The sequence below is a fragment of the Triplophysa rosa genome, linkage group LG15 (genome assembly GCF_024868665.1).
Source record: "Triplophysa rosa linkage group LG15, Trosa_1v2, whole genome shotgun sequence".
Taxonomy (NCBI): domain Eukaryota; kingdom Metazoa; phylum Chordata; class Actinopteri; order Cypriniformes; family Nemacheilidae; genus Triplophysa; species Triplophysa rosa.
In genome coordinates this window covers 1,856,173-1,880,543 of record NC_079904.1, presented here as the reverse complement: position 1 = coordinate 1,880,543, position 24,371 = coordinate 1,856,173, and the positions used below count along the sequence as shown (strand labels likewise).

At 37.8% G+C, this 24,371-nt stretch overlaps 1 protein-coding gene across 4 annotated transcripts in view; it reads right to left on the bottom strand.

Moving 5' to 3' along the window:
* LOC130565717 (MAM domain-containing glycosylphosphatidylinositol anchor protein 2-like) overlaps positions 1 to 24,371 on the bottom strand; it is a 109,479-nt gene that overhangs the window by 59,890 nt on the left and 25,218 nt on the right. For all 4 annotated transcript variants that reach the window (XR_008964405.1, XM_057352739.1, XM_057352741.1 and 1 more), the window contains exons 3-4: positions 17,244 to 17,383; positions 4,836 to 5,010 (exon numbers count right to left, since the gene is read on the bottom strand). Coding sequence is in view for 3 of the 4 variants with exons in the window: in XM_057352739.1 (XP_057208722.1) it covers positions 4,836 to 5,010; positions 17,244 to 17,383 (315 nt within the window). In the remaining variant the exon portion in view is untranslated. The remainder of the gene's footprint in view (positions 1 to 4,835; positions 5,011 to 17,243; positions 17,384 to 24,371) is intronic.

Below are 24,371 nucleotides of genomic sequence, written 5' to 3'. Positions count from 1 at the left end.
TTCATGCCCCACACCTGTTCCCCTTTGATTTGTCCATTTATTTAATGCCCCTGTGTTCTCTGTCTTGTGTCGGGTCATTGCACTGTGTCGTGTGGGTGAGTTCTTGTCATGTTAGTTAGTCTAGTTTGTAGTGTTCCTATGCGATGTGTTATTAGTTTAGTCTTGTCAGTTTAGTTAGTCTTGTTCTTGTTCCTCTGTTTTGTTATGTTTACCCCCACGTGGGTCTTTGTTTTGTATTTTGTCTTTGTTATTAAATATCATGTTAACCCCTTAACCGCTGTCTGCACCTGGGTCCTCTGTTCTTGTCTCACCACACCTGAGATCCGTGACAGTTTCACCAAGATATTTTCGTATAACGAGATTTTGATATTGTTACATCCCTACTATTTAGTGATTAATAGATTAAATTCAGATAGGTCTAAAGAATTAAGTCAGATACAGTAGGTGATAATTTACTGAATTAATAAATTAAACTACATCATAAACATCACAATAAAAAAGCTCACGGTATCTTTTTAATCACAATAGCGTGCAACAACGTACCAGTACCTGCATACTTTGTTTGCTACAAACACAAAAAATATATATTTAGTGCGTAGTATAAGTACTGTAGGTGAACGAGGCGCAGCATGCATTCAGACCTCACTGAAGTTTTAAAAACTCCCACAATGCCACACTAAACCCTTGAAAGGGATTCTTACAATACGCCTGGCAAAAAGGTTTTTGCCTTTATAAAAATGAAAGTCTCTGATGAACTCTCAGCAGTGAAACCAAAGAAGTCTAGAGGCCAAAGGACTGTGTGTGTGTGTGGACTTGCTTTTTATATGTTAGTGGGGACCTAAACCTGAATCCACACCAACTCATGGGGACTCAAAATTGAGGTCCCCACGGGCAAAAAAAAAGCTTATAAATTGTACAGAACAATATTTTTTTTAAATCTAAAAATGCAAAAAGTTTTCTATGATCTTTAGGGGTTGGGTTAGGGGATAAAATATAAAATTTTTACAGGATTAAAAACATTACGCCTATGGACTGTCCCCATGGGGATAGTAATGCATGTGTGTGTGTGTGTGTGTGTGTGTGTGTGTGTGTGTGTGTGTGTGTGTGTGTGTGTGTGTGTGGTTGTGTGTGCGTGTGTGTGTGTGTGTGTGTGTGTGTGTGTGTGCGTGTGTTGGCTCCAGAAGGGCACTGTGACGCACTAACATGCCTGATCCTGCGCTTTCCTGTGGCTCAGTGGTTAGAGCGTGGCGCTAGCAATACCAAGGTCATGGGTTCGATCGCAGGGATTGCACATACTCAAATACAAATGTATAGTATCATGCAATGTAAGTCACGTCTGCCAAATGCATAAATGTAAATGATCCTGCTTCACATCTGTTCAGCTGCACAACACAACAATGCAGAAGAGCATTTCATTCTGCTCTGGACTCAAGACGCACCGCCTCTTACATTCAATTTTACATCAAGACTGCAAAAAACTGTCTCTATATGCCTTGAACTCTTGGAGTTAAGCACTAAACTTACATCTAAAAGTTAAACAAAACGTTGCACTGCTTCAAAACACTTTCCTGTGGCATGTTGCGCGTTTGACTGTTTTAATAACAGCGAGGAGTGCGAGGTGCATTGGGTGACGGGGTGGAGATACACGTACGCACACATACGTCTTCTGTCAGGGATATATAAAGCCAAAATCTACGCAAAGTTTTATAAATGAGACCCCTGAACCGTGACTTTTGCGATCTGTTGCACCACTACTGGCGACCACTTAGAACAGCAGGAGGGCAAAGAGTAAACTCCGCCTCTCCGCTCGCATCACTCCCGCACCTTCATCTTCATCGGTGACAGGTGCTGCTCTCTTTGGATTGGCCGGCCCGTCAGGTCGCCGCTCGAGGGCTGATGGATGCTTCACCCGGCAGAGACAGATCTTACTCTCTCTCCCGGAGATGAAGATGAGGAAATAATGAGAGCCAATAGGAAAGCCAGAGGAGCAATGAATCTCTTCCTCAGCTTCAGTCCGGGACAGTGGCGTCTGCCTGCCTTCATCAGCCCGACAATTCATCTCGGTGGAAATCAAACGGTGACCTGCGGTTCTCTACTGTAGCCGAAATCCCAGACAGACAAAACAGAAGCTAAACTAAAGCTGAAAGGCAATGGAAGGGACTCGGAAACAAATTCTTCAAATCTTATTTACAATCCACCTGCAGTCCGACTCAAAAAACAACCACTGCACAACTGATATTTTATAATCACGCAAGTCATACAGGTTTAAAATAACATGAGTGTGAAATCGTTTCATTTTTGGGCGAACTATCCCTATAAGCCCCACAGGTTGTCAGACAGAACAGCAGGGTTCGACTGCATCGTCTCTCTGTCTGAATCAACCGTGGACGTCTGATGTCTGAAGCTGCAAGACGAATGACTCAGTCTGATCTCTGACTAACACAACAGACGCATTTACAGTCTGCACAGATGCTGTCGACTCAGAACATCCTCAGATGTTCACAGAGAGAGATTTCACACAATTTTTACAGCAGGTCACAGCGTCTCGGTCCCGCTCACAACACGCATGCATTTCAAATCTGATGTTGAGATCAAACTCTTTATTCCAATGCTCTGTAGACCAGTCCTATTCTCTCTTAAAGGGACAGTTCACCCAAAAATAAAAATTCTTTAGTTTATTTATCCTTATGTGGTTCAAAACATGTATGTGACTCTTTCTTCAGTGGAACACAAAAGAAGATATTTTGATAATTGGATTTGTGTTCATACAATGGAAGTCAATGGGGCTCGATGTCAAAAATCTTCAAAATACCTTCTTTAGTGTTGTATTGTATTGTTTATTTATTGTCCTTGCGGAACATCTCCTTGTATCTGTGGCACCCTCCAGTCGTCAACAACAACAACATTGTCAATTGCAAGCAAAGCACATGACATTACATTAACAACGCATAACAAATACACCCAACATTAAACACCAGACCTCCCATTTTCCAATAGCAAAAGAAAGGAATACAGACACACCTGTGGTATCACAGGGATTTATTTAACAAAGCTATGCTGGAGAATATAAAAGATCTTTGTGCACGGGCAGTCCGTACCAACGGTACCCTATATCTTCGCCCAGATGGTAACAGCTCATATTCACCATAAACAGTAAATATTTATTACTGTAAATAATACTGAGCTCCTCCCCACATTCCTTAAGTACCCTACCTATTATTCTATCAGGACCCGCGGCCTTCCTTATATTAACCCTTTTAAAGGTCCTACAGACTTCCTCAGATGATATGACTGCCTTCTGCCCTCTGCTCAGTTTTGAAGTCTGATGTTTCAAATATTCCAAAAAATTCATTAAGTTCATTTGCAAAGGCCAAATCATCGTCCCCATGATGACTATTCAGAGATGATTTCCTCTTCTCATATCCCATCATTGTATACACTCCCTGCCATGCTTGCCTTAAATTATTATCTCTCGTCTTTCCCTCAATCCTTTGCTTGTAGTTAATAATAATAATCTGTCTTATTTCTTTTTGCATTACCTTAACCTGTGCACTGTCACCTAATTGAAAAGCTTGCTTCTTCTTCTGTAATGCTCATTTAACGTTCTACAGAAGAAAGAAAGTCATACAGGTTTGAAATGACGTGAAGGCAAGCAAATGATGCAAGAATTTTTATTTTTATTTTACGGCTCGAGTCAAGTCCACGAACATGAAGTAATAGAGATCGATGATTAAAAATCCTTGCAGAGTGGACCACAGAGAGTAAACCAAAGCGCTTGCGATATTTCATTCTCATTAACTGCAGCGAGCATAAAGCAACTAGTACAAAGCAGAACTGATGGAGATTAAAGGCCAACTGACCGAAGCATCATGGGAAATCCCCTCCAAATGCACTCAATCTATACCCCGCCCGCAGGTCTGAAGGGGGACACGGGCATCCGTTGTTCAGAAAAGATAATGAGACGGGCAATAGGGCTGAAGTACAAACCTTCAAAGTGCGTCTTCTGAGATCTCATGAAATTAAATTGAATCTACACGAGATTCATATGCACATAAATCTCAAGTGCTTGTGATTTGCTCTGATACAGTGAAATATGAAAGTCCTGATGTCAGCTCGATTTAAACGCGTGTTTCTCACCGCGTCTCGCTTAAGGTTGAATGGAACTGTCCATCCCCGGCAACAAAGGCGAAAACGCCGAACGCAATTTTTCACGTTGCCATGCTGAAGGTGTTTAGAGCGCGGCAGCAATGTCAATGCTAAGTAACAATCAAGGCTACGGCGCGCTGAAAATACCCACGCTGGCATCAGCCCATCAATCGCGCTCAGCCCGCGGGAACAGCTTTAACATTTCTCAAGAGAAACGCCGCAGCGCACGGCTAATGAAAAACACGTAGCGCAGGTACAGCAAGGCCGGGGCGATCTTTAAAACAACAGATGCCAACAAACTCCTCAAATGGCATTCATGTATTTTTCATTCCGATATACAAACCGATACTGGCCTGTTTCTGTCTATAAACGCATGTCTAAGCCTTAGACATTAAAAGCTTCTCAGACGTTCTCACAACCGCTCCAGTCTCAGCAGGGAACTAAATGTGCTCGCATCTGCCACAAAATTCAGATATCTCAATATGAAATCAAAATTCCTCATCAAATCCACCCAAGACTAAATAACTAGAAAACCTCACGAACAATAGAAGAGCAATCTCTGAGCAATGACCTTTTCCTCTGGCCAATGAAAGCATTCATTTATCGGATATGAAGAGCTATCAGGTATAATGTGAAGAACTACTAATTGGAATTGAATTCCAACTAAAAACGTATCGGGAGTGACTTACAATAGACATCAACTCTAATGGACTTTATGGCCGGTGAACCCAGTCCGTTCTCGGCCTTGCAGTAATATCGTCCACCCTGATGTCTCTGGATTTTGGCAATGTGAAGAGTTTCGTTGAATACGCTGGAGTCCTGGAAGCGATCGGAAACGCTGCCTGCGGTCTTGGTCCATCGGATCTGCGTAAAAAGCAAGATGAGAATTATCACGTTAAAGTCTCATGAAGTTCTGAGATCAAATAAGCAAAAAAAGTTGGTTTGAATTTTTGTGAAATGTCAGGTGGATATTAACATAGATCTATTCATGGCATGAGTTATGAGGTAACGTTTAACACGTGGTAACTTTATGTAGTGTGTTTTGGGTCCCACTGGATTTAATGGTGTTTTGATGGTTTCCATCTACCACATAACATCCCACCAATAGAACCCAACACGTTGCCAGTAGAGACCCACAGAAACCATCAAAGTTTCTAATGATCGTAAAAACCATTGAAATTACTTTTGTAAACCAAAATATATTTGTGCCAACTTATTAATATCTTTCATTAGAAAACGACATGTTTATTTAAAAGTAATGGACTACACGGACCAAATAATGAATAAAACGCATAGATGGAAATTCATTCAATACTGTTTGAAAAGCTTTCCAGGCTAAGACTTAAAAAGCTGGATGATAAAATGTCAAGTGTGCAATTTTGCAAATTCTAGACAAAGTGTGACTACTTTAAAGATGCTAAAATACAGCCGAAAACCCATTTTCAGTTTTTCTGAATTTACTATTTATAGGTATGTGCTTAGGTCAAATAATTATTATTGTTTTCTATGAACTACTTACAATATTTTTCCCAAATTTCAAACAAAAGTATTGTTTCTATTTGCATTTATTTGCAGAAAACGAAAACTGGAGAAACAAGTGAAAATAACAGAAAAGATGCTCTGTATTTTTTCCGACCTCAAATACTGCAAGTTCATTTTGACATGTACAGTATTTAGGAATAGCTTTTGGATGCATTCAGTCACAACATAATTTCCGCAGTCACAATTGTGTTTTTCTATGGTTTAAATGGGTTTACTATTATTCTAAAATGTGGAAAAATATGATTAAGAATGAGTAAATGATCCTAAACTTTAAATGAGTAGTGCATTAGAATAACAGTAACAGTAAGCAAAAAACCGTAAACAAAATATGAAATAACACAAATATAACTACTGTATGGGAAATGTGTTGTGATGAAATCATTCCAAAAACATATAAACCTTTTGATTATCTTCAGTATTCGCCCTTTGTCTAAAATTCACAGAAATGTTCACTTGTCATTTTATCAAGCAGCTTGAGACGATTAATCAACAGTACTGAAGAAGTTTGCATCAATTCTGAGCTCCTATTGGTTGCTTTTTCATCATTATTGACTCAATCACATCCATTTCCATAAAATGTTATTAAATAATTTTAGTTTTGTAATGAAAGAAACTATTAAGTTATATTAGCACAGTTATATTTCTGTCTGGTAATTTCATACATTTAAGCATCTTCAGATCAGATCAGATCTGAAAGGTCGAGAGAAAGATTTTACAAAAGGGTAATGTGCATATGTAGTACATGATTTACATTCAGTGGCGGCGTGACATTTTGGTCCCGGTCACATGTTTCTGCTGCATGCCGCATGCAGAAGATGCAGTTTGGCACTCTGTCACAAACACTCCAGCAGTGAAGACGGCAGCGCTGCTCATTTGTCAAACAAATGCCACGCGCGTCCTCTGGGAACCCCCTGCCATTCTGTCTCAGCTACGCCAATGTCAATTTAGCCAGCATGCTAAAACACGCTGCAACTGTTCTGCGTTCAAAGGAGCAGAGGGTTTAAACTGCCACGCTCCGTGTTACCTCATGCTGCCTAAATAGTGTTCTCTTTGTTTTACTGCATATCCACTCGAGACGAGGATTAACTGTCGTGTTCCACTAGAACCGAGGGGAGGATCTGAGGAGGATGAGGGTCCCAGTCAGGGGGCCCTGGGACATCCCAAACACGGGGAGGGAGGATCGGCTTTGTCAGGCCGCCCAAGTCATTACTCTGTGCTGTGCACCGAGTGTTTGTTTATAGGGGCTTTCGAATCAGGACGGATTAAGGGGCATCACAAATATACTGTCAACAGTTTTAGGAGATAAGTAAATGTTGGCTTTACCTGATTCTAGACTTCTTTAAGACCCAAAACACTTTCTACACGAAATATTTACTATTTTGAATTTGTAATACATGAGGTTTTCTCATCTTACACTCTTAAAAAAAGGTGCTTCAAAAGGATCTTCGATGCCATAGAAGAACCTTTAACGTCTGAAGAATCTTTCTGTTTCACAAAAGGTTCTTCGTGGTGAACAAAGGTTCTTCAGATCATAAAAACATAAAGAAAGAGATGGTTCTTCAAAGATCCTTTGGCTGAATGGTTCTTTGTGGAACCAAAACCTTTTTAGCACCTTTGTTTTTAAGAGGGTACCTTTAGAATAAAGGTGCTTGTCAAACAAAAGAAATAAATAGAGAAGACTTTATGATGTTCTTTCCGAAAGAAAAAAAATTGTACTTAATTTATTTAGTAGCTAAACCTTTTCAAACCTTTTTAAATAATGATAAATTAGAATACAAAATTGGTGAAAAACTTTAGGATAATGCACACTCTTACAAGTGTACCTTGCAGAAAACACAGAATCCTCAAAAAATAAACACACAGAAATACGACAAAATGTATTAAAATATAAAAAATATCAATACAATTTCTGCCATATTTGTGCTCTGTATATAAAATCATGTATAAAGTCATATATAACACAGGTAATCACAGTCCTTCCGAACCTTACAGAAAAGACACACGAAATTCACATGTGCAAAAAACACATGTGATCACATGTGAAATGTGTGTTTTTGGAAAAACACCAAAATGTTCCAAAAACACACATTTCACATGTGATCACACGTGTTTTTTGCACATGTTAAACACATGTTGTATACATGTGATCACATGTGAAATTCATGTGTCTTTTCTGTAAGGGGAATGATAAAAATGCAAACCATATACACAAGACTCTTGAGGACAGCATCGACTGCACAAGTTTAATACGATCTCAAAATAAATCAGGCTGAAAATCAAGCTTTGGAGACTTCCAGAAAGCGGTCCATCCTCATTAAAACACACCAGTCCTGTACCGCTCAGCAGAATTCACCCTTCCTTCATTTCTCATTGAAACCCTTGCAGCTTTACTGCATCAACAAAGTCTAAATGTTTACTGCACACAGAAGCAGCAGTTTTAACCCGGATAAACACCTTCACACTGGCCCAGTTTCTTCCTCTCTGAGGTGAAGAACAGCGATTCAAATCATTCATAAATCAGAAACTTCCTACAGTTGCCTGAACACATCACCATGGCAATGCCGAGGAAAATGACTCGCTGTAATTTACACCAACTGGAATCTCATGTTAATTTGTGCCCGTGGGCTCTTTCGCTCTTGAAAACGGTAGGGAAGCGTAACACACTTAACTGAAGCCCAATACGGCAATTATTCCCCAGATGTGAAGAAGATCCGTTCTCTGGTTTATTAGTAAACACGCCGCCCTGTCACACCGTGGAAAATCATTTCCAAAAAATTCCCAGAATGCCCTGCGCCCCACTACCCATCATCCTGAAGAGAGATTCACTAAGCGGAGAAGTCGTTACCATGGAAACGTAAATCATGCCGAAAGAGCATAACGAAGCGTTGAGAACGACATTTTAAGTAAATTGTAGCATACTATAGTATATATAAATCTGTATACAAAGTGCGGAGAATTCATGACATTTACTATTACTTCCAAACTTAAAAGCAAGTTATCACATTTCTTAAAGCTAACAATCACTCTTACTCTCCCAATTATTTAAGACAGCTGGAGGGTTTGCCACTAGGGGCTTGTGATGGCGCTGAGGAGACATAGACATGTGCTGGACAGAGGGATTGACCATTGGAATCGTAGATTCCACATTACCCTAGTGAAAAATACATTTTAGTATATTTATTTGAAATACATTTATTTCATGCTAAGTATACTGCAAATCCATTTACATCTTATGTACTTAATGTAAGTTCACTGCAAATGTATTTGTGGTATACTTCGTCTGCTAAATTGGAACAACTAATTTTGTACTTAATATACTTTAATTGTGCAGAAATAGTGCTGAAGTTCAACTAAAGATACATTTAAGTGTATTTGATTGTGCTAAAGTGGAACTATTGCAAGTATGCTTCGGGTACACTTTAAATATCTTGCTGTCACGAGTGGGGTGAGACAAAATGACAAAGAACAGAGGACCCAAACGCAGACAGCAGGTAAGGGGTTAACATGGACTTTAATAATAAATAACAAAAAGACAAAACAAAACCCAGGAGGGAGTAAAACAAGAGAACAAAGGTATCACAGGAACAAAGACTAACTACACTAAACTAGACTAAAAATAACATTTACCATATATTACCTAAAACTAAACTACACTAACAAGACAAGAACTCACCCACATGAAACAAGTGACAGATAACAATGAACCAGCACAGCACAGAGAACAAAGGGGCATTAAATAAGGGATCAAATCAAGAGGGGACAGGTGCGGGGCATGAACTAATAATTATCACTAACGAGGAAACAAGAGGGCAGGAACAATGACAGACTTGGAGAGTATGGAAGGCAATCAGTGCCAAAATGTCCCTCTCCACATGAAACAAGAGGTTCTGTCATGGTTCTGCCACTAGAACAAGAAAAGCAAGACAAGATGGGGCAGAACCATGACACTTGCATTGAAAGATTGATTTTTATTAAAATATCATAAAATCCTTATCAAAAGTGACATTTTAATTTAAACACAGACTTAATATGAAGAAATGTGCATTGTGTATAAATAGTACTCCAAATAAAGTTTAATTATAATTTTATATCAGTAAGTCGTGTCAGTAAATCTGTTAATACATTTAAGCTATGAAATAAATGCATTTTAAATGAATTGTTTTTTTACTAGGGTATACGCGCATAAATTCGGTACTCGCTTGCATAGGCGTAATTGCTGGAGGGCAGTGTTAATTTTGACAGCAAATTTTGATTTAGTTTTAGTCATAGTCTTTTGACGAAAATGCAATTTAGTTTTAGTCACATTTTAGTCAACCCCATCATTTTAGTTTTAGTCTAGTTTTAGTCGACGAAATATGAAAAACATTTTAGTCGAATAAATATACATTATATTTAGTCTACTAAAATCTAAATGGTTTAAATCATTTACTTGGTGTAATTAAATGTTCCATACAAAGATTCAACTGTTTTGACATAATTTACTTCACCTTAGAATGAAATTAAACCAGGTCATTACCTTTATTTTTCAGAAAATTCCAGTAACTAGATATGCATTGTTGGAACGCAGAGTATTAGACCATGAACGACATGTTCCAGTTCGTTCAATTCCATTTGACTCAATTGACTCGTTAAGTAGGGCGTATTCATTCAGTTCATTCAACCAATGAAACGCTCTGACAGGGCTCACACTCAAAGGCTATTGGCTCATGGCATGCCTCTTTGAAGAAAGAGCGCACTGTCTTTGCTTGAGACAGCAATGAATGAGAATAGCTTTCAAAAAGACATATTATATAAATTGTATTACATTTCTTTAGTCATGCAAACATGTTACATATTTGGTTGGAATGTACAGTTTGACTCACTTCATCACTTCTATAATCAGTAGAGGACAGCGCTGGTTTCTTTTGGCTGACTCTATGTTGCATTTCACGTTATGCAGCAGCTCGTGTTAAGTTAACATTGGCATATAAAACCTTTGAGCTTGCCTTCGTAATGTGTTTCGGGGTGACTCGCCTGCAGTCGCGCTTCAAGTTTGCGGCGTTTTACCGGCGATCGTGAAGAAAATAAGACGCTTTGTAACCCGCGTGGAGACACAGAATACATGTGTGTGCTTCCCCTTCTCCCAGAGACTTCTGCCGTTTATATGAGATAAGCAGCACATGCGCGCAAACTGATGTCCGCCAGGTGGGACAAGAATATTTTCGACGAAAATGTCAGTATATTTTTATTACAGTTTTCGTTATAATGCATTCATTTTTATTTAGTTATCGTCTCGTTTTCGTCAGTGAAAACATGTCGTTAACGAATACTTTTCGTCATAGTTTTCGTTAACGAAATTAACACTGCTGGAGGGACAGGAAGTTGATCGTGTCCCCACCACTTTTTTTAAAGTATGAATTGATGATAGGCATTTATTAATGAAACAACGTCTACGCAAACGTCTAATCTAATTTACATTTAATAAGCTTCTTTTTGCACAAGATAAAAGGCACGCAGTCCGTACATTTCATTAATGCTACACGTATTCGAGTTATTCAAGCTCTATGGATCATCAGTAGTGTTGTGCGTTCTCGTTACGCTGTATTGCTATGGATTGTCGTCTTGTTATTCTCTATTGCATTAGATTTGCAATATTTTTGCGCATTCTAGTTATGCTGTATTGTATCTCAATGGTACGTGTGATTTCACATGCAAGAAAAGATTTAGTCTTACGAGTTATTCGCAGAAGCTTGATAAATACGGTCCCTGGCCTCTAATTCACACGGCGAGCACAGCTATCGTGATTCTGACAAAACATGCTAACACACGCATGGCGAGCGACTCGCTCTCTTGACCTGCTGAAATTACTCCTCTCCTCTCCGAACTTTACACTTTACCTCCTAATTGCTAGTCTGAATTGCGGCCAAAACCCTGCGTTCTCTGACAGAGCCTCCAACTAACACCTGAGGAATATAAAACACAACAATTACTGACATTTTAAGTGATGACACAGGAGTGTGCATATAAATAAAGGTCGGAGATGTGAAATCACAATATGTGATGAGACGCAATAAGACTTGGGGCCTAGATTTACTTAACAGCGCAAAATAGCGCAATAGTGCAATTAAAAAAAAAAATTCTGCAGGTGATTTACTAACATGGCGCACATTAAACATAAAAAAACAGGCGCAATATCTCATTCCTATAATGACCAACGCAATCAACGCAATCTACCAAGAGCAGCGCAAATGAGCGCAGGGTTTAAGACACGCTTTTATTGGACGTTAAATAAAGCCACAAATACCAGTACAATGACGAGTGCAAACCTTAGTAAATCACGTTGTGTGATTCATTGAAATGCTCTCCTCCCCATAAAGTTTGCTACTGAAGAGGAAACTCCAACAAATGCATATGCAATAACGTCAGTCGCAAAAACAGCTGTGTCCACACCTTTTCAGCGCTAATTTTTACTGTGTGTTTTAAGTAAATACCGTTTTTTCACCTAAAGAGGCATTTGTGCTGCCGCAAGCTGTTAGTAAATCTGGCCTGTAGAGTCTCCAAGTGGTACACATGCTATAATACATTACTGTAAATGTACACATTAAATATTTATTTCTATATACTTATTTGTATTGTTTTTGGTTTCAATAATGGTTAGCAGATGCTAAATTACAGTTATTTACTGCAGTCTTTAATTGAAGACTTTAATATTGTTTGAATGTCGTTTTTGATGAACTTAGTTAAATGTGCTGGCTCAAACTTGGGTATAAAAATGTACATAAAAACTATTTAGTAGAGATGCACCGATACTAAATTTCTCCACCAATACCAATAGCCGACTATTTAGAGTGATTTCTACCGATACCAATTCTGAAGATTAAATGAATATTTCTTAACTTTCTGAATGTTATTAATTCATATAATGACAATTAATATTGAACATGAACAAACTGGTGATGTCTCTTAACATTTTTATATACACAGCACAAATTCATTGCATTTTTCCTCTTTTGATTGACAGGATAAATCGGCCCTGATCATTGGCTGATTTTTAACTATCGGCTAGCTAACTATCAACCGATTCCGATTGTTGGCTGATATGTCAGTTCATCTCTACTATTTAGTTGTTTCAGTTTGACAATAAAGGTTTCAGTTTTAAACAAGTGTTCTGCAGATTCCTAAAATACCAGCGTTTACTCTTTGTTATGACAGGTCATCTAATAAACATGTTATGTCTTTATAGAAATAGAGAAAATGTTTTTTCTAATGTCTCCACTGTGTTGTCATCTGCTTTGCGATGTAACAATATCAAAATCTCACTGTACGATAATACCTCGGTATAAAGTCCACAGTACAGTATTTATTGCTATATTTAAAATGCCAAATGATGACTTGGAAACGTGCCATAAGCATCCTCTTTCTTTATCCTCTAATCCTAACTGTTGCTTAAAGGTACGAGTTATTGTATGAAATGGGTCAAATGACCTAAAAATCCCTTTTATAAAATAAAATAATTGTATTTCATACAGTCATGTGACCACGATAATATTGAGATAATTTTGCTATTGCGATAACATGAAATCGATAATATTGTTACATCCCTACAAAATTGTGAAAAGCACTATAAATATTTTGATTTAAAAAATACTAATGGGGAAAAAAGCTTTAGTTTGAGTCAGAGTCAACATTTCACTCCTCTATCACATCTGTTAAAGTCTAATGATTGAGAACGATCCCAGCGGAAATCTCCATCTCCAGCCTTCAGGGGTCAGTGTCAGCAGCTCGGCTCACACTAATTCTCACCCGCTGACCCCCAGCACTTGAACTCAACCCGGCCCGATAATTGAAACACTGTGTGGATACAGTGGGTCCTTCCAGATGGAAAGAACTTCGGTCCAAACCCGTGATGTTCACATCACACTTCTACAGCGGCACTCACAAGAAACACTCGATCAGACATCATACAAATATAAAACTATGAAATAATTTTTTACTCGTACAGGCCTGAGCCGATCGGACAAGGTCCACGAGCTCCATTTGAAGGCAGTGCCCTGTGGGATTCTGGGTAAAATAAACCACGTGCATACCGAAAGACACTGAAGGAATTAAGCATTGTTGAAACTGGCAACCGTGGCCCCATTGAGGACACAAATGGCCTCGGAGCCAGAAGTGCCTCTGATATCATTAAACACAGAGAGTTCTGTGTAAATCTTCTGACCGCGGGGATGATCGCTCGGGCTGACGGCATAATCACACAATGATGAGGGTAAAATGAACGATTATAAACTCTAATACCAACATGGAACGGAGGTTATTAATACCAGATTTCCTTAAAGTAATTTGAGCTTCATGGTGTTGTGAAATGAAGCCGTAAATCAAACCTTCTTCTCAGACGGACCGCACACAGTTTATTTACTTCATTCAAGATATATTCGACCCGCATCTTAAGTAAATTTATCTCGCTGTAAAGATGTATGAAAACAATACACCGTGACAGCCCTAATGCATAATATATTACTATACTGTGGTTTAAAATTGATGAAACATCAAAAGCTTAATTTTCTACCACACTGCCAGGAAAAACTTTACATCAAACTAGATGAAGTGCTCCGACTCCAGTCTCGACACGACTCGCTGTTAATACACACTACGTGTCTTAACATCTCATTAATGTCTCGACTTAAGGCTAAAACACACTACAAGACTTTTGCTCAGATTTTGCCCAGATTTTCAGTCTGGGCTTGTTGCAGAAAGTCTGTGCCAGTCTGCAGATTTGATCAGTTAGTGTTTTTCTATCTGAAACTTTCAAAAAGTCTGCAAGTGTATGATGTCTAGTTTAAAAAAAATCTGTTCAGATTTTAAAAGTCTTGTAGTGTATTCCAGCCATTAATAAACGTACTTTGGTCTAGGAGAATCTTCTTTTCCTATATCCGGAGTGACAGGCCAGAAGCTTCCCTGTGGCTGGACCTGAGCCGGTATCTTAATGACTTGATTTCAAAGGAGTTACGAGGAAACTTTCATCTCTCGTTTTAAAATTTTAATTAAGCGGCGTGTCGCGCATGCAAGATAAATCGCAGCCAGAGCGTCTCGCTAATTCAGGGGGCTTCACCTTTTCAATTGAAATATAGGAATCAATAACTGCTGTGCGTGAACATAGCAGGCAGGAGTGTACAAATGAATGGGATGTATATTGATGAAAGGGGAATTAAATATTAATTAGACTAAATGGAGTCAATCCCCAAGACACCATCAAATCTCATTTCATTTATCCCATCCTGCAGAATGAGCTCGGTGCAAAATAAGATCACGGTCAAGGCTGGATCTGATTTCTTTGGCTTTTACAGCTTTAAAAAAGTTTCATGTAAATAAATGTTAGAGCGAGAATTTTTAACAGATTCATCCTTGGCTGTTTTCATATATTGGAATTATGTATTGCAAAACGCACTTTATTAATATTTATTAAGATCAAATTAATCTCTTCCTAAAAGGTTTTCTGTTTGGTTTTAAGGTTCCATAAAGAGAACCTTGAACATCCATCTTTCTGTTTTACAAAAAGTTATTTGCAGCGAAAAAGGTTCTACAGACTATAAATAGGGCCCTATGTTTTCCGCAATGTGGAAAGCGCGGTCTGAATCGTCGAATCCAGGCAGCGCAGAATGGCACGGAATCTGGCAAATGTATTATTTCTTAACCAGAAAGTATCGCGGAACAGCTAACGAAATTCAAATTGTGCTATAAATAATATTTTCTATAAAAAAATATTCAGATGCGGTTTAAATATGAAATTGCATGTTTTGCGTGTCTGTGAGCGATAGAGTGGCGGGTTGCGTGTACTACACGCGTGATACAGCATCCACATCTGATTATATGAGAACGCAAACACATGAACTGCATTTTGTATTCGACGGTTTCATTTGAGAAAAGCTACTGTCAAGCACCCGGCCTTTGCGGCGACCCGTTAAAATAAAAGTCTGGTTAACTTGAACAATTTATAACACACACATATTTAACCACACCCTCCCCCTTGAATTCTTTTATTATTCGACCACTGAGTATATTATTTTCTTTCGTAAACTGAAATAAATGTTCATAAAAAATTCATACTTATTAAAAAATAGTACATAAATTTAAGTAGACCTAAAAAAAGAGAAAATGTACTGGTAAGATACTGGTTTATTAACATAGTTGTACATTATGCCCTATTTTAACCAATTTTTTTCTTGTATGGTTCGAAGTAGTTACTGTAGGTTTTTAATATAGTTTCTAAGTGAATACTATAGTATAGTGAAGTATTTTTTCATGTGGGCAAATACAGTATATTACTATTGTTTAGTAAAAGACGGAAACACAGAATCCAGAGAAAATAAAACGGAAAAAATCAGAATTTGGGAAAACATTTAACTTTTTAAAAAGGTTAAAAAAAATGGTTCTTTTAAAACCTTTGAATACAAGATGATTTGGGTAACCATAAGTGGTTCTTCTGTGAATCAAGAAGGCTTTCTAGCACCTTTATTTTTAAGAGTATACTTATTTTTTTATGGGAATAAAGAGTCTGTCCTCACTGATGTCACGAGCGATTCAAATTAAAGACATAAAACGGTCTATTAAAAAAACAATGCAGGTCTCTCAGAACGTTCACTTTGCTGAAAGCTTTACCATCTGAAACTTACATGAAAGCAACTCTCAGGAAGGCGGACAAGTTTCTGTGAGATTTTGGTGTGTCAAAAAAAAACAGCATTAAAAGAAACATTTAGGGGAAAACGGTTGCATCTTGAATGCCTGAAAACAAAAGCACCAGGTCTCCAGTGTCTGAGGAACATATTCGTCAACCGAGCCCCCCAAAAAAGTCTTCCGCTTGATTTAGGCCCCTGCGAATGGATTTATTCTGGGTTTAGTGCTGTTTATCCGGTCGGCTGTGCGGTCATATCCAGCTGGGAAATATGTGAGGAGCAAACCCACCGCACAAAAATGGATTACGGCACAGAATCATTTCTCTTCGGTGGCTCCGCGGGCGTCTCCTGGGGAAAGTGGGACAGACTGAACGCTATAAACGCGGCGGACTAAATTAAGACATTAATAAATAAGTTTGACACCATCATTTTCCCTAATGTCCTAACTGAAGAGATTTAGTAGGGGAGGTGGATTACGAATTGAGGTATTGTGATAGGATCTTATTCACGTTTAAAGTTTGGCTGCGGTGATCCATGATGGTCAGCCAACAATCTGAAGCCCTGAACACATCATGTGGTGCCTTCCACCAACAGGGTACAAAATGTGTGTTTTCTTATTTCAACACATGGTCAGCGAAATTCATTCATTTCTAGGTTCATTTCTAACCTCAAGAGGTCAAGATACAGCTAAATGAGCCGTTTAATTTGCTATGAATTTCATACGAGACTTGCAAATGTTGCCATTCGTTTACTAAAAACATATATTTATAAAGAACAATACAGAATATAATTGCGTAGGAAAATGGAAGAGCGATGAAATCATCACAGATGCACGGAGGCTGTTGAATGAGTGCTCGTATCATACACAAGGGCTGTGATTGGTCAGTTCAGGATTGCAGCACTCACCTGTGGCCGTGGATGTCCGGTGACCAGGCAGGTGAGTTCAAGGGTCTCGCCCTCACGGATGGTGTAGACTCTCTCCGAGAAGCGTTCTTCTTCAACGTTACAGGCGTGACCTGAGTGCACAATACGCACAGTAGGGGGCGCTGTGAGGAAAGAGCAAAGGACAAAAGTAAGGTCTTGTCTCCAAAGCAACCTCCAGATTCATTCCATGTAAACGTCATCCTATGAGAGACATGGCATTTCTTCTCCTTAGATGTAATCGGTGTAGGGTAAGTTACTCTGAAAAAGTAATGAATTGGTAGTTACTAATTACATATTCAGTAGAGTAATTAGATTACTGTACAAATTACTCTCTCCGAAAAGTATTTAATTACTTATTACTAATGACTTTCTATATCTAAATGTGTCTGCGAAACACCTAAATGTAAATACGAACTCTGTCATTTAACGTAAGAGGAACGTCTCATCTGTATGCAAAACATAGCAAAGTGCCTTTCATAATGATCACACGATCATTTATGAGCTTGACAAACATATTTCCAGTTTCTGTAAACGGAAAGAGAGCACATACATAGTCTTTGACTCACGGCTTTGCTTCATTTCTGCTTAACTCAATGGCCCAATTTTCTGAAAAACACACACACACACCTACAGTATGATAATTTGTTCTGAAGAAAACTATGTTGCTCCCCAAATGTCAAATCCTCATGGGCAGCACAGTCTCTTGAATGTCGTGCTGTGAACCACATGGGGAACAAAGAGATGTATTCTCCACCATCAGACTCACAGTGTGATATTAAAAATAAAATATTGAAATGACCCGACATCGTACTGAACTTAACAGCACGTATCCGCCGCACAATTGCAATTTTTTTAATGATTACATCAAATTTTCCAATATGTTTCTGTAGTTCAACGGGTAGAGAATTGCATTATCGGCACAGAGATCATGAGTTCAATTCCTATGGAGCACGCATAATGATGTACATCTTGAATGCACTCTACATCGCTTTGGATAAAAACATCTGCCAAATGCATGGATGGTTTTTTGTTTTGTTTTAGTCCCAACTACACATAAACATCGTGGAGAAATCCAGACATTCATTTGCATTTTTGCATTTGGCAGACACTTTTACTCAAAGCAACTGTCGGTTCTGAACACTACACGTGACCCCAGCTGCAGAAGAAGAACACGGGTCGTGATCACGGAGCAGGTGCCGTATGTGCTCATCAGAATTTGAAGTTGAGACAGATGGAGACAGACGTCACCTCCACACAGGAGTTGAGGAGCACCGCTGTAAGGTCATCAGTCTCATCTCACTGCTCCACAGTCCATTAACTCCACAAAACTGCACCAAAATAAAGACCTTGCAGCAGAAGAGCTGCCTTAAAATATAGCTGGCCAACCTATACAAGATACTCCTATTTTAAAGAAGTTAGTCTACAGTCATGCTACTATATGGCTGAATACTGGATAAATGATTTTATATCACAATATGAGCACAAATGTAAAAAATGCTATAGTGCTATACCATAGTAGTATATTTACCATAGCATACTTTATGATTCTGTAGGAATATAGTAAATGCATAAGCTAATAATCTAGTATAATGACTACAGTTTATTATATGTTTCATGTGGATGTGTATTTCTTTCTATTTGGTGTTTCCAGTTTCCAGGTAAAAGACGCAAAATATTTCTAACCTCCTTTTTTAATTAAAATCAAATAACATGAAAAACAAAGTTTTTCACTGCCTTAAAATAACTATGAAACCACAGTAAACAAATAAGCATAATTCATGTATGTTTTACTTGTTAGTACTTTGTTGTTAGTAAACATAGTTTACAGTTGCGCTCTCTTTCAGTTGGTCATACCAAGATGGCGGAGTGATGGCATCGGCTGTTGGTTTAGCGCTCTAGGCGCCATCCAGCCATTTAAATAGATCAGTGAGCAAGACCAAACAGAATATGGCAATGACCCCATCATTGCGTCACTCATTCCGACAGGTGTACTTGACCTATGACACGCCGGAGAGGCGGATATTATCGTATTGATAGTACAACCAGCCAATCACAGCGCGATACAGGCATGAGAAAATGTAAGGGAAAGAATATGCTCTGATGTAATGCACGGCCACGATGGCTGATGCTATTGATGTAGGGATGACCAGGTTAGGTTCACAGAGTAAGTTACTATGGTTACTGAGTATAAGTTACCTCTCCTTTAGAAACGGGCTTGAGTTACCCTGCTTTGTCGAGTTTGACATACCTCGCATTCTGAAACGGAAAACCCAGAGTTTCCCTCAATTCAGGGTTAATATACTCCGAGTTTTCACTAAACCTCCTTTCAGAAACTAGTTCTCGCCATGAATATAGCCTTAGATGCTGGAATGGCGTTAAGAATATAAACAATAAATAAATGTAAACATTTGCCAGTATGTAAAAGATGCTCTTTCTTATTTCAGATTCTGGTATTTTCAAAGCATTCAAGCTGAACACTGCCACTCCGGCATTAAGCGCTTTGGCACAGTTCTGCGATGGGTCAACGATTCCGCCATATTATCTGGATAAAAGAGTCTGCCAAATGAATAAATGTAAATGTATTAAACCGGGCATGGCTACTATATAAATGCATACAAGTGAACAGGGAGCTGTGGTTTTCAAATGAATAAAAAGCCTCAATAAAGTTGACATTTCTCAAGAATTTTCAATGGTTTAAAATGTGCACAGAGTAGAAAATGTTTAATCTCGAGTTACAATCTTAATAGTAAAAATGTACATTGTCTTAAGCATTGATTTCTCTTATTTGTCCTATTTAATAATTGTGGAGACGATTACATTCTAATGTTAAACAGACTCCGTGATCACAACCTTACAGAACATGCCACATTTATAATCTGCTCTCTAGACATCTGTCTGTCACATACAGGTATTTATTACACATACATACAGTATATATGTGTTGTCTATCTTTGATATGTATAATGACTTTGCAGATAAGCATGATAAACCAGAAGACACTCGTGTTTTTGAGAGTGTAATGTGGCATTTGATCCGTCTCATTTAAAGTGTAAAGTCATTGGAGCAGAAAGGTGCTGGTTCTTTTCATGCCATTCACAGGCTAATTGGTGTTTGATGTTTGCTCCTGCTTCACTTCGCTCATTTACATTTCAAGCCCAAAAGGGAGGATTATTTATCCATATATTCATTTCCAGGCAAAACTGTGGTGGCAATCAGGTGCCCCGAGAGCTTAGTGTTATTCTTAGTGTTTATACAGACAGTGAAGAGAAACTCATTATTTGATGCTGGGCTCAAGAGGAAACGGTATCATAGCAACCGACTGGACGCAAGTCATGTTCCAGAATGATGGGCCACAATTACAGCCATTACAACAAAACAATGACATGTTGGTCGCCAAAAATATTCTGTGTTTGCCAACGCTGCGATAATTACCATTCGTTCTAGCATCATCAAAACATAATGTGAACGCACAGAATCCCATTGGAAAGATCTGCGATTGCACCGTTTTAAACGATATCATTGGAAAAATAGTTCTGAATGTTAGAGTACAATATGTCACATTAAACACTTTGCGAAATCATAATACTTCGAAAACCCCTATATACAGTATGTCTCTATAAAATAATAAAGGGTGCTTCAAAAATGTATGAAAACCCTAAGATTTTACAGTGATTCAAATTTCCTTTGAATAATATCACAGTTAAAATGGTTTTTGGATGGCGAGAAGATTTAAATATTTTACCAAACACAAGGTTTTAAAATGTAATCGTGATAAAAGTCCCTGAGCTGAAATCGCTCAAAGATGCATTAGTGCAAGTCGGTGCTGATCGTATCGGCTCAGTCATGTCGAGAGCAGCACACAGTTCACCCTATTGACCTTATTAAGACACATTCCTGCATTTATCGCACAGTGCATGTGTTTTTCCATAGACAAAAATGTCAAAATGCAATAACCTCTTTATCTACTGCGTGATAACACAGTTCGATCCTACTTTCTTCTTGTTAAATATTGTCACATTATAGACGTGAAATATGGGCGTATGAGTGCTCTTCTTGATGGAGGCATGTGTTTGAATACAGAAGGACTGATAATGAGTAATTTGACATGCAGGCTACAAAGGAGATTACAGGAAAATGATGGATTTTTCCGTAAATCATTCCGGTCAGAGCAGGTCTCAGTACTCTACTTTTTGTCTCTCTGGAAAAGTAAGCAATGTATATTTTCAAGGCTAGATACAATACTGTATGTACTCCTGACCGAAACATTTTTTCATAATTGTTACAAATGCGTGTAATTATAATTCAGCTCGCAAATGTAATGTTTAATAATGCAGCATGTTTACATAACCAGTTCTTGAAATTCCCTCTATAATAGTTCTGTCAGGAGCATTTCTTTAGAAGGTGAGAGGAACTTAAGAGGAAGTGTTGTAGGTCTTTCTGTTTGCATAAGAGAAAATTGCACTCGAATGGATGAGTATTGTGGTTCATCTGTATTTCTTCAACTAAAATGAATGCCTTAAATTTACATTTTAATGATCTGATCCTGCTTTTCGTGAAATTCAATTTTCACCATCCGTGCTGTCTGTCTTTTGGTAAAGTACACGTTCAATCTGGACCAACTTTATTGTCCCATTATGTTTAAATTTCTTGTATTTGAGTCACATTGAAAAAGCCATTAAATCTTCGTTTGCTCTTTGTGTTTAATGACAGTTTGGAAACTCATATTGACAAAAGCTTAACTCTCATGTGATTCATTTGACATGAAATCAGAGACCTATAAGTGCTCCTCAAATATTGTTTAGGACACGAATGACATCTGAGTTGGGTTAAATTAACCTACAATTTTCAAGGTTAATTTGGATTTGTCCGTATTTGACCCATCTAGGGCAGCACGATCATGGGGAAAATGATAATCATGATTATTTTGCTCAAAATTTTAATCACGATTAATAAACACGATTCACACAGTCAATTATCTAAACACTCCACCGAAAATTGAACATTTTGTGACCTTCGGAATGAAACCTTGCTACTCCATTTTTGATTTCTTGTTTTTTTTATTTTTATAAATCATTGCTATTGGTCACCCTCCAAAAAACTATTAAAATAGTAGAAGTGCAGTGAACAAAATGTTGTATTTTTTATTTTCTGTAAAGTGGCAGTTTAAAAGATGCAAGCTTGGCGATGATTTTCTGACCTTATCGGGAGTTTTGTGCTTGCTTTTAAAACATTAATATTAGGGATGCACCGATACCGATCGGGCCCGATACTAAGCTCATGTACTCGTACTCGTAAAAATGCACCGATACCAAAGACCGATACCTCATGTGACATAACTGACAGAAATCTGTTGTGAAATTGGCTTTGAACGTTTGTGACAAGCACATAAAATTATTTATTTTTTAGGGCTGTCTAACGATTAATCGCGATTAATCGCATCCAGAATAAAAGTTTGTGTTTACATAATATATGTCTGTGTACTAAGAAATATATAAAATATCAAAATTAGTAAACGTTTATATGTAATTCACGTTATTGGTAAATATAAATAATACATCTCAAAATTGTATTAAATATATATACATTTATGTGTGTTTTTGTATTTATAAATACAAAATTAATATGCACCATACACGGACACGTATTATGTAAACACAAACTTTTATTCTGGATGCGATTAATCGCGATTAATCGTTTGACAGCCCTAATATTTTTTCATAATGTGTTTAAGTTGGAGTTGTTTGTAATTATGAAGCTATTCTTTTTTCAATTAGTCTCACTTTGTTGTGAAAAGGTAGAGGAAAGCACAAATCGTTATCACGATTAAAATACAATAATTGTGCAGCCCTAGACCCATCCATTTTCAACCCAGCCAAAAAAAAGAAGTATTATATTTGATATATGAAGTATTCATATTATAATATGAAATATTTTTTGTTTTATTTACCTTGAAATTTCTTATAGAATAAATGTGACATGTGAACACACAAGGACCATACAATTCATGTGGCTTTTCTGTAAGGGATTTGTCAGATTGGTGATGAAGTTGCATCAGAAAAAAGATTCATTAGCAATGAGAAAATCAGTATTCCGCAAATGTGAAACTAAACAAGGAGATGCACTGTGTACACAATATGAGGATTATATTTCTCAAAAGATGACAGAGTCATCAGAAAAGCAGTAGGTACTGTAATTTACTCCCGAGCCAGAAAAACGGGTATTAAAATGACAAACATTCTCATCCAAACAGGGTTAAAACGTAACTTGTATTATGGACTTTAATATTTAAAAAGCTTTTCATTTGTTTGCGTGTGCTTGGCATTTAAGCAGGAAAACAGATGGAATAACACATAGAGCACATCTTCAGCCACTCGCAAAAGGTCAACGGTAATTGAATTCTTTGTATTTTCAAATTAATTTATTTCTTTAAACCGGATTACAGTGTAACCCATTTGCATCTGTTACTGTTATATGTTAATGCAGAACACATCGACATCAATCACTATCTGACTTCAATGCGAATGACTTCAATCTTTCGATTGAAACTATCCATTTTTTCATGTATGTATATATATATATGTTTTTTTATCAACCCAATGCCAACCGTAATCAATTACGATTAAACTATGGATTTCTGGCCTTTGTGTTTTTCTTCAGTCAGAGCTATACATCACACAGACAGTGGATGATATGGAAGAAATACGTTGCAAACGTATGCTCAGCTAATCCACCTGAAACACATTTTACATTCTACGTGCAGATGGAGTAACTCAACGTGATGGATGTCCTTTCAAGGCCCGAGGCCTTCAGTTGGAATATTACCATCCCTGAACACAGATATCATTCAGTTATGGCCTTTAGGCTCTTTAAATATTCAGCCTCGCAGGAGATGTGCTGGTATGGGTCAGTGATGTTCTGTATTCCTTATATTCTCTGTTTTGTAATTTAGGATGCTCTTTGAACCTCAACGTCACATCCATATTACTTCTGATGTAGCTTTTATTTCATCTATTAGGAAGGGATGGGTTGGTGAAGTCAGATCTGAGTGTATGCGGTGGATTGTGGGAAATCACTTCTGATGTGAATTTCCAGAGAATTCTGTCTACTTTT